The sequence below is a fragment of the Geospiza fortis genome, unplaced genomic scaffold (genome assembly GCF_000277835.1).
Source record: "Geospiza fortis unplaced genomic scaffold, GeoFor_1.0 scaffold113, whole genome shotgun sequence".
NCBI lineage: Eukaryota > Metazoa > Chordata > Aves > Passeriformes > Thraupidae > Geospiza > Geospiza fortis.
This window is the reverse complement of record NW_005054429.1, coordinates 276,124-293,466: the sequence shown is the minus strand read 5'-3', so window position 1 is coordinate 293,466 and position 17,343 is coordinate 276,124. Positions and strand designations below refer to the sequence as shown.

General features: G+C 40.5%; 2 protein-coding genes across 2 annotated transcripts in view; one reads left to right on the top strand and one right to left on the bottom strand.

The window, feature by feature from the left end:
* Nucleotides 1-16,790, top strand: part of DNAJC24 (DnaJ heat shock protein family (Hsp40) member C24) — a 32,699-nt gene extending 15,909 nt beyond the window's left edge. Inside the window, exons 2-4 of the mRNA XM_005426932.2 lie at nt 7,615-7,753; nt 14,449-14,517; nt 15,377-16,790. Of these exons, the coding sequence (XP_005426989.1) occupies nt 7,615-7,753; nt 14,449-14,517; nt 15,377-15,501 (333 nt within the window). The 3' untranslated portion in view covers nt 15,502-16,790. The remainder of the gene's footprint in view (nt 1-7,614; nt 7,754-14,448; nt 14,518-15,376) is intronic.
* IMMP1L (inner mitochondrial membrane peptidase subunit 1) overlaps nt 13,230-17,343 on the bottom strand; it is a 21,268-nt gene continuing 17,154 nt past the window's right edge. Inside the window, exon 5 of the mRNA XM_005426931.2 lies at nt 13,230-16,507. Within this exon, the coding sequence (XP_005426988.1) occupies nt 16,439-16,507 (69 nt within the window). The 3' untranslated portion in view covers nt 13,230-16,438. The remainder of the gene's footprint in view (nt 16,508-17,343) is intronic.

The window sequence follows — 17,343 nt, the reverse complement described above, 5'->3', positions numbered from 1 at the left end:
TAATATACAATATACTATATATTCTATAGTCTATATTCTATATATTCTATATTCTATATTATAAAAATACATTATATATATACAATATTGTATATACTGTATATATTGTATTTTATGTATTATATTATATATCCCATATATAATATTCTGTATAATATAGAATATAGAATATGTATAATTTGCATCATATATTTTATATATATGATATATATAATATATATATTATATTATATATATTAAATATATAATCTATATAATATATAATACCAGATCTGGGGTTAATTCTGGTGCAGGCTGATGGGGATTTGTGGCTGAAAGTGTTCAAGATGATGCTGGAGGTAAAATTAGCCCAAGTGTTAACTTGGAATGTAGTTACAGAGCTCTCAGAGTGTTGTAATTGCATTATGTGGTTCCTTCTCTGCGCTGTGTCCAGCAGGGAGGCTGCTCAGTTTTACATGTTGGTGCTTTATCAGCTGATCTGGAACTTTCAAGACACACTGCATAATTTGAAAATATTGCTGCAAGCCCTGTAATGGCAGCTCAGAACTGGAAATGTGCAGTTTTGGCAGGATTTGGGGTGGTGAAGGGAGCCCGCTCTCCTACACTGTGCTAAACTTAGCTGATAGTGTTTCAGATGCAGAAGTTTAATTTCTTGGATAGCTTTAAATATTAATTTATTGAGCCCTGAGGCCAATGGAAGCAGAATTACTTTTTCATGGGGGCTGGGGGCCTGGATCAGCTACATTTTAAACTGTCTGAGGACAGAGATTTTAGGGTGGGTACCCTGCATTAAAAAAAAAGCCCCAAAGTCAGTCTGAACTTTGCAGTGGAGGCAGAGTTTTCCCAGCAGCTCTCACACTGATCTCTCCTGCTCCCAGTCTGCAGCAAGAGTCCCTCTGATGAGCACTTCTGGATCAAAGCAACAAAACTCTATCTCCAAATGTAATTTTAGAAAGAGGAGGAATGCTGCACTAAGCTTAATTGTCCAAATTTGGTGCCAGAGCTATGGGAAGATGAAGCCTGAACAGAGTCTTTTTGTTGAGAGAGAGAAAAAAACTGAGTACAAAGGAAATGTCAGCCTACCATAATATTTTGATTTTTGCAATAATTTTAAATAGTTGTTGATTTCTTTGATATTTATAGATGTGGCTTACATATTGTGGCCCAGATTGAGAGATTTTGTTTTAGGAATTGTAATTGCTTTCTTACTAAAATGTGTCCTCACGGTCTGTAAATAACCAGAGAAATGGATGCAATTATATGACCCAATCGAGCCCTTGTTTAGCAGTTAATTTCTCCAGATTTCTATGAGCATTTGTTCAGGCCTACACAGATTTGGTTGTTGGTTTAAATCTAGCCAAGGCTGGTGGTGTCTTAATTGCTACCACAGAGCAACCATTTGGCCTGTGTGAGATGGATGTTGTCAAGGTACCTTCTGCAAGGCAGACATTCATCCACTGGGAATGTATCAAGAAAGTTTTCATTAATTGGTCCCTTTGTTGGCATTCGTGGCAGAGCAGCCAAAAACTGAGTATGAACAGACACTGTGTCAGGGGGGTGAGATTTATTGGCAAGTCTCAGTAAAAAGTGGTATTTACTACATATATTGTAAGCAGGGGCAAAGGAGTTTCCTCCTCAGAACAGGCTGGCATTAAATTTACTGAGGTGGTTTGTTTTTTTTTTTTTTTTTTTCTAAGGCAGGGAAATGTAACAAGAATCCGGCCCCAATCAGAAGTTAAATAGGAAATAGCCAGTTTATATTTTTCTGCTTAATGTTGGCTGTCTTGCAGCTTCTTTGTAATGTGATGTGAAGTGTTATGATGGGCTCTGTGACGTGCAGACAGATTCACATCGACCCATGGATGTGTCAGATGAGAACACTTGACAGGTTTTGTCCTGACTTCATTTGCTTAACCTGTGGATAATGACAATTACAGCTGATAATGTGTACATGTAGAATAAAGCGGGACAAATGTTTTTAAACAGCTCCCAATTTCCAAGAGCTCCCAATTTCGGGATTTTTATGTTCACATTAATTTCTGCTTTTTGATCATGTCTCTTTGTTAAAAGGATGAACTTCATTGTATTGCAAGGAAGACACTGGTACTGATTTGTTCATTTTGTCTAAGTGCAGCATGATTGTTTAATTTTGTACAGAGCAAGGCTGTTTGCATGAGGCTTGCTTAAAGCCATTCTATTTTTTTTATGCCATAGTGTGCTATAAATAAAATAGCAGTTTGGACTTTATACTCTGAGGGGCAGAAGTTCTGATTCTGAAATTTGAATATATTGCCTGTTGGATATTGAGCTTTGATAAAAGAATAAATAGATTGAACCCCCTAATACTGATAATGGGATTCAAAACTGCTTGGTGTTAATCTGTGCAGTTCCCATGAGGAGTCAAAGTTTCATCCTCTTGGATTTCCAGCCATGAGTCTGGCCATGTGGCTGGGAAATAATGGCTTGGGTTTCTTTCTTCATCCAGCTGCTTCCAATGTTTTCCCCATCCTTATTTTCTGTTCTGAGCAGCAGTGTCCAGCTCGCTGTGCCAGGACAGGGCTGTCAGTGCTGTGTCTTGCTCTCATGCTGTGTTTATCCAGGGCCAGTTCCACCTCTGCCATTTTAGTCCACCAGTTTTGTATGGCTTGGATCTCTTCTCTTTGCAGTTTTAATTCAGTTCTTTTATTCATCAAAAACCACATAGGAAGAGTGTTCTCTTTGTCAAGCTTGGATTGAATTTCTCTTCCCTGACCATTGCTGAATGTCTTTCCTCACTGCTTATTTTTTGATATAAATACACATCATTTTTACACATTCCAGGAGGTGTTGTAGTGTAGGTTGTGAAAATTCTTTTTTTTTTAAAAAGGTAATTCATAGTTGGATGGAAGTGATACTTCTCATTGCATTGCATGGATAAAATAATGTCTAGCTATAAAAATACTCTATGCCTAACATGGAGAAAGGGTTAAGGATGCTGAGCTGCTGAGTTAATTTGAGATGTTAATATTCTATCATTTGCTCTTGCTTAAAGGTCAGGTTTAGTCATTAGATGTAGTTCTTTCAAAGGTAGAAATACTTGGTGCATGTAAGTAATCCTCTGGTAAAATCCTACTATTTGATTTACTCAGGGCACATCTTCAGCTTCAAATATCCCTTATTCAAATATAGGCACGCATCCCCTATGGAAATAAAGCAGGAATTCAAGACTTGTCTAAACTTGTCACTTCAAGTTAGCAAGGTGATTCCATGAGACTGTAGATGATTTCAGAGTTAAAAATCTTTAATAAATCAGGTTGTTTAGAAATTTACTGTGCCTGTAAGTGTTGGTTTTCCTCACTACTTAAGGGTTACTTTATGACTCATAATAGTAAGTCCAGAATAATTTAACTTGAATTTTTGAGCTCTGGTGGTTTCATCATTGTTCTATGCCTGTCAGTACTTCTGAAATTTAGAACCTTAAAAATTGTTTCCTCTATGGGGAAAAAAGATCTAAATTGTGTATAATAAAATTTTTTAAATCTGAAAATATTTCTCAAAAATAATATATTTTTCTCTCAGAAGAGACAGTCAAGAATTTAATGCAGCTGCATTTGATTCATCCTTTTTATATTACTTTTTTATTTTCTGCTGAAGATTTCTGCAAAAGCTTGACAACTTTGCAGAAAATATTGGAAAGTAGGAAAGACAAAGCTGTAGAAGGTAGAGAGTACTCCTTAGTTTGATCCTGGAAAAAAAAATTAGAACTGATTTCTCTTCAGTTTCCTCAGACAGAATAAAGCAAGTCTGCATTTTAAGTGGCTTAAAAGTTATGTCATTTCAGCAGGGAGGAGTTTTTTATAGTTTTCTGTGAAAATACACTCTAGTAGATCTGTTTCACTTACAAAAAGTGATTTAAAATTTGGAAGCAGTAGTAGCTTTCCTAGAAAATGAAGCCTCCTGGCTTGATGTACAGAATTAGGGATGTGGTGCATCTTTTGTTTTTGGAGCGAACACCCTTTATGTACAAGGCAAAATAGCCATAGTAATGTATTAATTACTAAATGAGAAGGGATAGCACATTTTAAACATTTTCTAAATAACCAGCTTTTTCAATCTGGTGTGTGGAAAAGCAGCTCTGAGTAAAAGTTTGACCACATTAAGTGGTCACATTAAGTTGGGTATTCCACAGCTTAGGAGGAGATTACAAATCATTACAAATCCAGTGTAAAACTCAGACCTGTAAAGCTTCCACTGAGCTGGATTCAGCTGATCCTCACTGGGTGCTTTGTCAGTCAGTCAATGTGTGTCTTTCATCAGTGCTTATTATTTAATATAAATATGCTTCTTTTTACACATTCTAGAAGGTGTTGTAGTGTAGGTTGTGAAAACTGATTTTTTTAAAAAAGGTAATTCATAGCTGGATGGAAATCATACTTCTCACTGCATTCCACGGGTAGAAATGTCTCCCATGCTAAACCATGACAATGAATAAGGAAGAGGAGATCACCAAAATCCATCCTATTTCACCTTCTGCCATACAAAACCAAAACCCAGCTCTGCTTCTGCAGGCAGCTCCTGTGGAGAGGGAGCAGGGTCAGACACAAGAATCTGGTGACCAGGAGTGAGGGGAGGTCCCAAAAAAGGGTTTGATTTGTGTCTGAAGGGAAAAGGTTTTTACAGGAAGGGTGGTGATGAAGTTCTGGCATGTTCTGCCCAGGGAGGTGGTGGAGTCACCATCCCTGGGTGAGTTTAACAAAGCCTGGATGTGGCACTGGGTGCCAGGGCTTGGTTGGGGTGCTGGGGCTGGGTTGGGCTCAATGATCTTGAAGGTCTCTTCCAACCGTGTGAATTCTGTGAAGTATTGACACCAGAGTTCTCCCTCTGAACTTCAGTACTTTTGTAAAGTCTCCTCTGTGTCTGCGTGGCTGAACAGAGTCTAAAACAACTGGAGAGAGGACACTCTGTTTGCTCTCTTGGAGAGGGAAGAGCAGGCCAGTTAAATCAAGAGTGGATTTTTGCTGCAGACAAACTCCTGGATTTTGATTAGCAAGCCTAGAGAGTGGGAAAATAAGTCAGTAAGAGCATAAGAGTAAGTACATAAATCCAGATGAAATGGGGTCACTGGAATAAAAGAAAAGAATAAGAGGAGTATTGGAATAAAAGAGCTGATGTTTGAGGATTTTTCTTAGTGTAGATGTAGTTTGCTAAAGGCATTAGGTGAGAAAGGCCAAGAAAGGAAGGAGCAAATAGGTTCAGAAGGCATGGAGATCAAAATGGAGAGAAATAGATAGATAGAGATGCATATTTTAATGAGTAGGTCCCCTACCATGGAGTTGATGAAATCAGTCTTCTAACATAAAAACTGCACATGCTGCAGAAACTAAATTTTCCAAATCTGTAGGAAAGGAGTTAAGGGCTATGTGTTAAATCTAAAGAATAATTAATTTTCTGCATCAATGATTATCTTTCCACAGTACTTTTGTGGTGTGGGGCTTTCAGTATAGTTCAGAATCATTTCTCAGTCAAACAAGGTTTTGGTGCAGCAAAGGGAAAGTGTGACCAGTTTGGTGGGAGTGTTTTCTCAACATGGTTGGCAGGAGAGAAGCCACTATGCTTGGGTCTGCTTTGGGCAGTCAGTCAGTCATTTTTCTCTGTATTTCTAAGAAACTGCTCTGAGAAGGTGAGGACTTTGTGGCCAATCCAAATACCTAGCAGTTATCTATATAGAATACAATGACTTCATGCAATGACCAAGATTTTTTTGGTTTTGTTTGCACCTTAGAATTTTGTCATCTTCAGTCAAGGAGATAGAAAAGGGAGGAATCTTTATGGATCACAAGTGTTCTTCAGCTGTATTTTTAGCAACTTATAAGGTAGTCTTCAGTCTTGAATGCAGAGGGGACTTCAAGTGGAACAAAACCAGGATTTTGTACATATGTGAGGTTGGAGGGACATCCACCTGTGTGTGGAAAAGCACCTGTGAAAAAACCTGAGGTGGAAGCATTTTGCTGTTGTTGCACAGGGGATTTATGTACTGATAACTGATCATTACTGATCACTGATTTATGTACTGATAACACCCATCAGTGCCAGTGACAGATCCATCAGCGAGCAAACAGACTCCAGGAGAAGTGCTCCTTTACATTTGGGATTTTGTCAACTACACATGTTACTAGTATTCTTTCCTTTCCAAAATGAATTATAAACTCAGATTCATTTAATCAGAAATGTGCTTAATCACTTATAGAACAGGTATTGTACATCTTAAAATCTGCTTCACATTTCAGTGCCCCAGCTGATGCTGGTAGAAAGGGCACTTAAAGCTCCAGAATACGGGAAAATTTGGTCTATGATACAGTTATCAGCTGCTAGGCCTGAATATGTTGGAACTTATATTGAATTGATTATATTATATTATATTATTCACATTATATCATATTATATCATATTATATCATATTGATTATATTGGAACTTTCTCAACTTAAATGCTGTTTCCTGTTGCTCTGTCACATCTCCTGAGCAATTTAAAGTAGCAGAAAAAGAGATTACTGGAGATGAATTCAAGGAAGATGGAGCTCTGAGGGTTCCTTTTCAGCAGGCATTGGAAGCACTCTAGTCAGAATGCTCTGCTCTGCACAAATGAGAAAGAAAACGTGTTACCATTTTAATTATTATTGCCTGTTTAACGTGGGATTTCTTGAATAACCATGTCCTTGAATAATCATTTCTTAACAAAAATGACAGAGTTTTGTAGCCAGTGATCCATGATTTTAAGTATTTGGAAGGGCTATTGATTCACTGAACTGGAAGAAATTAAAGATGTTCAGGCATATTTTCAAAAGTAGAATTACATGTAGTATAAATTATATTTGATCATGTATATTTTATTTACCATTTAAATCATAAAAAAAGCTAGGCACATGTAATGCAGCGTTCAATTGATCTGTAATAGCTTTAACTAAACATTGGTGCTTATGTTTAAATCTGTGTTTATGTTTAATTTTTTTTTTTTAATTTTAAATCTTTGTTTGTGTTTAAATACGTTTAGCTCTGTGGAGTGTCACGAGAGCTGCCAGCACCTCCTCTTGTCCCTATGTTGTGGTCCCCTGTGTGTACCTATTTCTGTTTGTGCTAGGTAAATTGTCCATAAGGGCAGTGATTGGTGCTTATGTTTAAATCTGTCTTTATGTTTAAATATTTTAATTTTTTTTTTAAATTTTAAATCTGTGTTTGTGTTAAAATACGTTTAGCTCTGCAGAGTGTCACAAGAGCTGCCAGCACCTCCTCTTGTCCCTGTGTCGTGGTCCCCTGTGTGTACCTATTTCTGTTTGTGCTAGGTAAATCGTCCATAAGGGCAGTGATTCCATCAGCAAATTATCCAGAAAATGCCATCAGTGCACACGGTGACACTCGTGCCACTGGTGGCTCTGCTGCCCTTCCAGTGGATAATCAAACTGGCAGGTTCCTCTTGTGCCCAGCGCTGTCACCTCCTTTCCTTTGGCTCCTCAGCTTAGCCCTTCTCCTTTGCTGTGTCCTCCTAGCTGAGTATGAGGTGCATGTTGGATGGCTCCTCTCCCAGCCTGCTCACCCTCAGCCCCCCAAGCCTTCTTGTCCTGTTGTTTTTGGTTGGCAGTACCACCCCGACAAGCAGGCGGCCAGCGCGGCGGCAGTGGAGGCGGAGGAGCGCACACGGCGGTTCCAGGAGATCCACCAGGCCTGGAAAGTTCTGGGCAACGAGGAGACAAAACAGGAGTATGACCTGCAGCAGCGTGGTAGGTTCCTGCCAAGGAGGGCTGGAGTGGCAGCAGCTCTTTATTGAAGCCAGGGGCCGGGAGTGTTAGTGAGATGGTGTTTGAAAATGCTGTTCAGTGCTGAACGGAATGCGGCTTTCGCTCCTGTCCTACTTTCAGGCGTGGATCCATTATTTATAGCTTGAGCTACACATACATCAGCTGCTGAAAACACAGAATGACTTCCAACAAAACGTTAGGGGGCATTCTTCCTGATAGTTTGAATTATTATGGAATTTATACTGATTGCAGACCTTAGCCCTTTTTATTTTAGAAAGGTAGCTTCATTAATTATCCTTAATTTTATGTTTTATGCTCCGTTTTGTTGCAGTGTTTTAGATGTAAGTATTAATGCACCTACACCTAGTGTTTGTGTATGAATTTATAACCAGAACCATTAGGACACATTGTGGGTGTTAGGTAGCATTCATAATTCATCCACAGGCTAAAGTAGCCTTTCTAAAGCAGGTCTGAAAATAATATTTCAATATAACATATTAACTAGGCAGCTCTAGCATGCATTCCTTTTTATAGCTCTCAGAAAATAGCTTCTTAAAACAGTGACAGGCTGTTGTGAGAAAGAAAGGGGGGAAATGTAGGTCAGGTCTGTCACACATGGGCTACCATTACATGAAGTGATAGGCTGTCTTTCTGCTCTGGCCTCGGGATAGGAGTCCCTCAGCCTTCCATTAGAACCTTCAATAAATGTATATCCACCCTCCATGTTAATGGGGGGAGTCAATAATAGTGGCTTGCCCGTGGGGAAAACACTCGGTGGCACTCTGCAGTGACACACTGGGGCCAGCATTGACGTGGAGCCACCACCACTGCGGAATGTGCTGATAAAAGGCCACTGTCTGTGCAGCTTGTTATTGAATTCCTGCTTTGTGCCCTGGCACACCATCAGCCCCTGGCCCTCGTGCTGGTTTTTACCTCCCCACACAGCTCGGAGACACAAAGGCACCGTGGCATCACTGCAGGGTAGAGAGGGTGCTGCAGATACACAGGGGGGATTCTCCACTTAAAGGACTGCAGTGGGTTTGGTTTGGTAATTTGAGATTTCTCTGGTAATGTACTAATGAGTGGGGTGGGTTTAGTGTTGGTTAATCACTAGTGTATCTACTAACTCATTTCCTTGATATAGGATTAGGAGAAAGGTAAAATAGTCTTGAAACTTTACAAGGATATAAAGAAAAATTGATTAACAGTAACCAAAAGAAAAAGTAATTAGAATCAGAACAAAACTTCTAGGACACTTCTCGTGGCTCATCACTCCTGTGAATGCCTCCCATACAAAACCACCACAATAACCTTGTATTTCAGACCTCACGTGGCTTTGGGCAGAGAGGGGGAGGGGTAAAAACAGAGTTGTGGAATAAGTATTTTAAAGAAAAAATTGGATCTTGTTCTATTTGTAATGTAAACAATATTAAGATCAGACTTAAATATTTTTTTCATCTCAAAGTTATTTTTTAAATGCCTGAAGGTGATGTCAGAACAGGAATTTCTGCTGCCCAGCACTCTCATGCTGTTGTACTCTTACCGTTGTAATATTGGTTGTGCCTTCTCTTTTCACAAATCGTATGTGCCGAGGAAAAAGGAAATACTAGAGATTAAACTGGGAATCTTTTCAGCATCTGGTGAATTTTACCTAAAGCTTAAATTCGTGAAGTTCCATTTTGCCTGGGTCAGGTTCATCCACTGGAGCAGAGAGCTACATCAGGATCTTGTTTTCCCTTGAGATTTAAGGACATACCAATATGTCCTTAATCTATAAATTAGTCTGGACTGTAATTTGAAGATTATCTCTATTTTCTGAGATTCTTTTGCATCCAGATAAGTTCTTTGAAAAGCCATCTCAAGACTGTGGATGAAAGACTTGGTAAACAAGGGAATCGGGCTGTACCTCTGTTGAGGCAGGTGTTGGGTGATGGGACATTCTGTTTTAGCACAGAGGGTGCCATTGCCAGGGCCCCTGTGCTTCAGCCACACCTGACACACATGTGCAGTGCTGCTGCATTCCTCCCAGCATGTTCCCTGGCAGCAGAATGATGGGCAAGTAAATTCTCCTTCTTTGAATGCCTGTCAAGCCGCTTCTGGAGCCACGATTCCAGACAAATTCGTAGACACTGCCATAAAGGCTGACAGAAACAAAGGGATTGAGGCAGCAGCTAAGGGGAATAGTGATGAGAGAGAGAATACAGCAAGTTAAGGTGCAGAGGAAGGCCAGGGAGCAGGATCTGAAGGATGGCTCTGTGTGTGTGTGAGTGTGGCTGCCCATCAGCAGGAAGCCCTTTGCACTGCAGTCCTTTGCTCATTTCACAGATTGTTTGTTTGTGCCTTCTTGTGTTACACTAACTAAATCTGAACTACTTGGCTCAGAAGTTCAGTAGCCAGAGAAGTTCCAAGGAGATGAAATCCTGTGGGGCTCTATGGTTTTAATTTTCTTTTTGTTGGAATTGTTGAGAATAACAAGTGAATGTGCTTTTGTATCTTAATACTGTATCTTAATCTTTGAAGATTTCTCAATAATCTCCTAATTTTTGGTGCCTTCAGGCCATAGAGTTAAAGGGGAAGGGACAAACCACAAACTGTTCAGAGGTTAGACTCAAATACTTATGCAACTTTTTCTGATCTGGAAATCCTATAAGAACTGCCTTTTTGTATGTTTTCTAAAATTTTTTCCAATTCATTGTTTTGCCATATAAGAACACCTTTTTATGATGGTGAATCTTTTGCTTACAGTCCCTGTGAAAAATCTGGGGGATGGAAAAAAAACCTGCATAACAATTTACCTATGAAGAATGGACTTGGGTTTTTTTGTCAATAGATCTCCTTCTTAGATTTTTCCATTCTTTGTTTGATATTCCACTTAAAAAAAGAAAAATATGCAGTTAAAATCAAGCTTGACTCTGATAACTACCAAAAGTTTTTAGTGTGGATAAAACTCGTTTCACATTTTTCACATTAGAAATTTCCCAAACGCCAAAAGTTCATGCTTTTGTGACACAGCTGGAAAGAAGAAAAACTTCTCAACAGAATCAGAGAATCACAGAGGCTGGAAGAACCTTCCCAGGCCACCCTGTGCAGATCAATCTCCCACCTAAAGCCAGTCCTCACAGTCAGTTGCTCAGCCTGGCTTTAGTGTCTCCAAGGATGGAGATTCTCAAGCTGCTCTGGGCAAAAAACAACACAAAAAGTTGTGCTTAGTGTAAACCAGCTCATTTTGTAACACCTGGTGATTAATGCAGGCTTTGCTGACAATAGCAGTGATCTGCAGAGTGCCGGGTTGTGCTGTGGGTGTGACTGAAGTGGATGTTCCTTCTCCAGCCTTGGATTTCTGGCTGCAGCCCCTCAGCTGGAGCACAAGCCTTTGAACTCCCTGGAGTTAAATCTCATCTGCAACAAGTGCAGCAGGATTGGTTTGGTATTTCTATGTCTCTTTGTTATGAAAATTCTTCACGTGGCTTCGTTAAAATTTCAAATTAAAGTAAGTGTGATTGTTTTAAATTGAGGCAGCAGCTAAGAAAAGACTCAGAAAAGTCAGGAGAGTCTGAAAAGACTCAAATTTAAGTAATTGTTTTAAAACTGAAAAGCCTATAAGAAAAAATAAACTTGTGAAAACATCCAGTGAGTATGTGGTGATTTTTATGCAGAGTAGATTCTGTGAACAGTATTTGACTGACAGTACATATCTTGAAGTTTAATTGTGTTTGGTTTGAAAAAAAAAAATCAATCCTAAGTATGTGTGCCTGATAAAGAGCTAGAAAAATCTTTCAAGTATTATGACTATTTTTACTATAACCATAAACTGTTAAAAGGGTTGAATTTCCATTTACTGCTTGCAACCCCTTCCCTAAAACTCAGCCTTAAATAGCCCAAGAAATATTTATTGTATCTCCAAGTGAAACTTAAATACCTTTCCTCTTTTACAATTTCTGAATGACCCAGCAAGGGCTCTAGTAAAGCTTTACTGAACCAAGCTGCTAATAGTTATTTAATGTTGTTCTGTAGCCTGAAAGAATCTCAGTAGATTTTTCCTTTTAATCTCTTTGAATTGCAGGCTCATAAACCTCTCTGATGAGCCTGCCAGTGTTTTCTTAGATCCTGCAGCTGAGACAATGGAGCTGCAGAATCCTTTCACCTCTTGTTGTCAGACAAATCCAATAGATGGCAAAGCCAGGCAGGCTCTGCTGCTGGGAATTAAAATTTGTTTCACAAGTTCTGGTCCTCACATTTCCCCCCTGGATGTTCAGGGTGGGTTTCAGAAGTGACAGCTCTGAAGAAAACTCAGTACACAGAGTTTTACAGCCTGAGCAGACATCACAGAACTCAGCACTGGGACATTCCCACTCTCCTTGGGGCTGGGAGGGAAAATGGGACACCAGTTAGGTTCAGACAAGGAGCCATGGTTGTAATAACAGTGATACAGATGAAATAAGGAAGGACACAGAAATCTGAGAGCCATTGGGTTGGATGCTCTGCTTGCAAACTCACACTGGGCTGTGCTTCTGTTTTTAAGTGGCTTCCTCTGTTTCTGCTGTCTCAAAGTGTATTAGGCTGGGTAATGGTTTTAGTAGGAGAGCTAGAAAATAAAAAAGCTTTGTTCATCTCTGGAAAATGTTCCTCCTGCTTGAACCAGCCAGGCACATAAATGCAGTGTGCAAAGCTGCCTGACAAGAGCTGGTACTGGATTATCTGGGAAGTCAAGAGTGCTAACAGAAAATTTTTGTTTTTTGAGATAACCAGATTTCAGACTTCATAGAATCACAGTTATAGAATATGCTGAGTTGGAAGGGACTTAGGGGGGATCAGTGAAGGCTGTGCACAGGACAGCCCAAGAATGCCATTATGTGCCTGAGAGCATTGTCCAAACCTTTCTGAGCTCTGTCAGGCTGGTGCTGTGAGCGCTGCCCTGGGGAGCTGTGCCAGTGCCCAAACACCCTCTGGGGGAAGAACCTTTTCCTGATATCCTGAACCTGCCTGACTGAGCTCCAGCCATTCCCTGAGTGCTGTCCCTGTCCCACAGAGCAGGGATCAGTGCCTGAACCTCCCTGACTGAGCTCCAGCCATTCCCTGAGTGCTGTCCCTGTCCCACAGAGCAGGGATCAGTGCCTGAACTGCCCTGCCCCTGGTGAGGATGCTGAAGGCCACCATGAGGTCTGACCTCAATCTCCTCCAGGCTGAACAGACCCAGTGCCCTCAGCAGCTCCTCACACTTTGTTGTATTCCCTTCCCCTTTCTCATGGCCTCCTTGGCATGTTCTTTAATGGCCTCATCTCTTTTTTATGCTGTGGCACCCAAAACTGCCCCAGCACTCGAGGTGAAGCTGCCCCAGCTCAGAGCAGAGCAGGACAATCCTTCCCTTGCCCAGCTGGCCATGCTGTCCCTGATCCTTCAGCATCGGAGCATCAGATGGAGAATAACAGTGAATAACAATCTCTGTTCAGCCTGGGAATTGGGAGGAGTATTATTTTTGCCCATTGATTTTTTTATTATTATTATTTTAAAAATTACAATTGCAGGGATGAATTAGAAAAGCTTTGTTGAAATTCTGCTCCCTGGGCTTTGTATTAAGCCATGTTTGGAATAGAAGAGAGAGGAGACTTTCCCTCAGCTGCTTCTTCATTACTTTAATGGCTGGACTCAGTGATCTCAAAGGTGTTTTCCAGCACAAATGATGCTGTGGTTCTATGATTCACAGTTACTTTACTTGAAGTATGGTAAGCTCATGAATTTGCATTGTACCAGTTCTCTTCGGGTGGCCCATCTGCCCTTTTTGTACTTTCTAGCAGCGAGGCACGACCCAGACCTCCACCACCAATCCTCTAAAAGTTTTGAGAGAAATCCTGCATCACTAATTCCAAATAGGAAGCTCTGTGAGTTTTCTAACTCATTCTTTGTTACCTGTAGATGTTGTACATTTTCATTTCATGCTGTGCTCAATGTTGGAAGCGTCTGGGGGATCAAATGGCAACAGATCTCTCAGGAACAGGCCAGAACCTGACTTTCTTTCTGTGCTCAGAGACTCTTTTCATAAAAGAGCACTTGGACTGCTCTTCCCCTACAAGTGTTTTTTACAGGACTTACTTCTTCTGCAGGATTTATTTCTTTGCAGGAATCTCAGCGCTGTTCTCACACAAAACATGCCCTTGGTGCTTATTGGAAGGTTTTTATTTGGCTTCTCCTTCTTCCTTCTCCAGGAATGGGGTTGCCTGAGAGATACTGAGATGTCTCCATTTGTGGAGATGTTTCAAATCTGCTCATCCTGGTCAGCTTGTTCCAGCTGCCCTGTGGGTGCAGGAGGCTTTGATAGGTGATCTTGAGAGGTCCCACAAATCTGTGAAAAGTACAGGCTCACCTTCACCATTTCAGCTCATGGAGTTGGAGTTTTGAAAGGCACTTACATCAAAACAGAAGTTTGCCCCTAATTTCACACAAGTGCTGGTTTCAGGGTCTTAACTCAGTCATTTGTTGTCACCATTTATTTTCCCTGGTTACAAGAGAACATGTTCCAGCTTATGCAGATCTATGGAAAACTAAAATTTTAGAGAACTACATTTTGAAGTGATACAGTGGTCTAGGCAGGACTCTGGTAGGGACCAGGCTGACTGCTAGGTATATAAACCCACTAATTTCTAAGAGAAGACTGAACATCTATCATGTTTGCTTTACAGAAGATAACCTGACAAAAGAATGGCCGCTTCATGAACAGATTTATCTTGAGGACATGTCCTGGAATGAAGGTATGAGTGCCTTGCTGCTGGTTCCTAATGCTTTTCTTTGTCCCTCCTAATGTTTTCTCTTTTTTTCTGCATCTTGCACCATTGTTTCCTTTACTTTAAGTGCTGGTTTTGCTGTATTTCCTGGGACAAAGCTGTTTTGCTCTCTGAGATTACCTGGATTAGAACTTAATTTTCTGTTACATTTGTTTTCCATTCCATCTACATTTCTCCCCACCCTCACTTGCAGTACCACTTTTCACCCAGCTCTCCTCTTGTATCATTGAGAGTACACAGATTTTCCCCATGTCTCTTGTGCATCTTCTTGCCCTTCCTGGGATGGTAGAATGCCTGTGTTTCTTTTTTCATCTGCCACTGTTCCTTCCCTCCTGTCTATTGCTCTGGCTTTTCTTGTTTAATTGCTTTTTGGAATAAATGGCTGATAGTTATTTTTATTTTTTAACTTTTTTTTTTTAATGAGTTGTGAGGGGAAAAATCCTACTTTCCCTTCTTCTGTTTTGGTTCCTGGGTTAGCAGCCTGTTTTGGAAGCATCTTTGATCTGTATGACTAACGCCACTTAGATTTTTCTTTTAGTATCATCAGATTGTGCACCTTGTTATTACTGCAGTTTTTGGTTTTGTTTTGTTTTGTTTTTCTTTTGAAGAGACTCCATTGGCTCTGGTTGTTTAGTGTAAGAATACCTCAATCACTGAAACACTTTGAAGTTATTTTTTGAGTTGCAAATGGTAGCACAGATACTGATTTTTACAAGCCAGCAGTGGGAGGTTATTTGTTACTAAGAGCAGCTTTGTGACGAAAATTCCAAATAAATTCTTGATTCTTCTCCAATGCTAAAGGTGGTTTTGTTTTCTTTTTTGGCAGATGAACAACTCTACACTCTGTCCTGTCGATGTGGTGGGAATTACAGTGTCTCCAAGAGTGAAACCAAAGATGTATCTTTGGTTTGTTGTGACACCTGTTCACTTGTTATCGAGATCCTGCAATGATTGTTTCAGTGAAGCACATTGAGTGTTACAAACTTTTCAAAAGACTGGACAAACAAGTGACAGAATCTGCTAAAGAAATGTATGTTAAAGAAAAGGGGGGCACTACAAGAACAAGCTCATTCAGGGTTAAAAATGACAAGTGCCCCTTTGCTCACGCAGCTCTGCAGGGATGAGGCTGGGATTCTCCTTCTGCAGCTGAAGAGCTCATTACTCAACAGCTCCAACCCAGAACAGGAGTTTGTACAACTGGAATGCACGTTTCTTCCCCAGCAAACAACAGAGTAGCTTCTTCCAATTTCAGTCTGAAGCAGCTCTTGGGCCCTTCTTCTTAGGTTAAATCCTTGTAACAGCTCAGGTGACAAAATTTAATCAGGAGGCACAGATGGGAGAATGCTTTGAAGATAATGAAGAGCAAAGTTCAGCAGTGGGAAACAGGAACATTTTCTATTTGTCAGCTAAATATTTAAGTTCATGAAATCCTCTCAAGGGCTGGGGCCCAGGAGGAAGAGGCAGAGGCTGGCAGCTGGAAGCAGTGGCTGTGCCTGCCCCATGACAGTGGCATCACCTGGGCAGCCTGGAGCAGGAGCACGTGCTGAGCTGAGGCTCTCCGTGTCAGAACAAATGGAGTCATCATTCCTGAGGGGAAAGCTAAGGAGGAAGCTGTGCTCTGACCCCACTGGGCAGTCAGGGGAAACCCCACCAGCAGGTCTGGAACCCCACGGGTGCTGTGTTCAGTGCCAGCCCTGGCACCACCTGCTGAGGGCAGGCACATCATTTTGGTTGATGACACAAGTGTATCATTCCCACTCTGAAGTTAGGTGTAATCTCAGAAAGAGATATTCCTTGTCAAGTAATATTTGTGTTTGTTCTAAGCAAAAATAGTTCCATTCATTTTAGTAGAAAATACTATGAAAACTGTCAATAGTACTTAAGTCTTTTAATCATCAAGAAATCTGTGGCCATTGGGGCTTGCACGTAGAAATCCAAAGTCATTCAGAGGCCATATCTGTAAAATAAAGAACAGTTACAAGAGATTTAATCACAATCCAAAGTTCAGTGTTTTCATTTGTTATTGGAATCGTTTCATAAACATAATTTTTTCTCTCTTTGGTAACGAACTTTGCTCACTGATGTGCTTCTCTTGCTAGGAGTAATAAATCCTGTGTATTACAGGGAATTGTTCCAGAGTGTGAATTTTACAATTTATACAGGAGATATGCTTTGCTATGGAGAGCCTCATGAACTCCATTGCTTTTTTCACCCTTGGAAATAAATATGTTCCTAAAGAGTGTATTTCCAATTCAGTATTTTCTAGCTTGAAAAGCTCTTCATGACTTTAAAGACCAGGTATGTGTTTTTTGGTCCATCTAGGAGAAAGAAAGTACCATGCACATGCACCTCCCCATGGTGAGGTGTATTTTTATTTTATTTGTATTTTCAAGATGGGCCTTTGAACTGGAAATGCCAAACCTTGGAAAAAAAAAGATCTGCTGGCTACAGGTAAACTTAAACAAACTTAAACAGGAATGAAGGGGTGGAAATGCCTGCCACCACCCAGGCTCTGGATGAAGCTCCTCTGAGGAGGGACAGTTATTTCCAAAAGAGCACAACTCCTCACCAAGTACAGGTGTCAGAGAGTGATGCTGGCCAATAAACAAATCTTCTCTCCAGAAATTACCTGTGGAGCTGTTCATGTACTGAATGCTCCCAGGAGTACTTTGCTCTGCACAGTCATTAATTACATGTAGGATGGTCTTGGATGCAAAAAAAAAAAAAAGGCAATAGGAAAGCAAGGACATTCATTTACTCATTGTCTTTTGTTTCCCTTGAATGTCTGTGTCT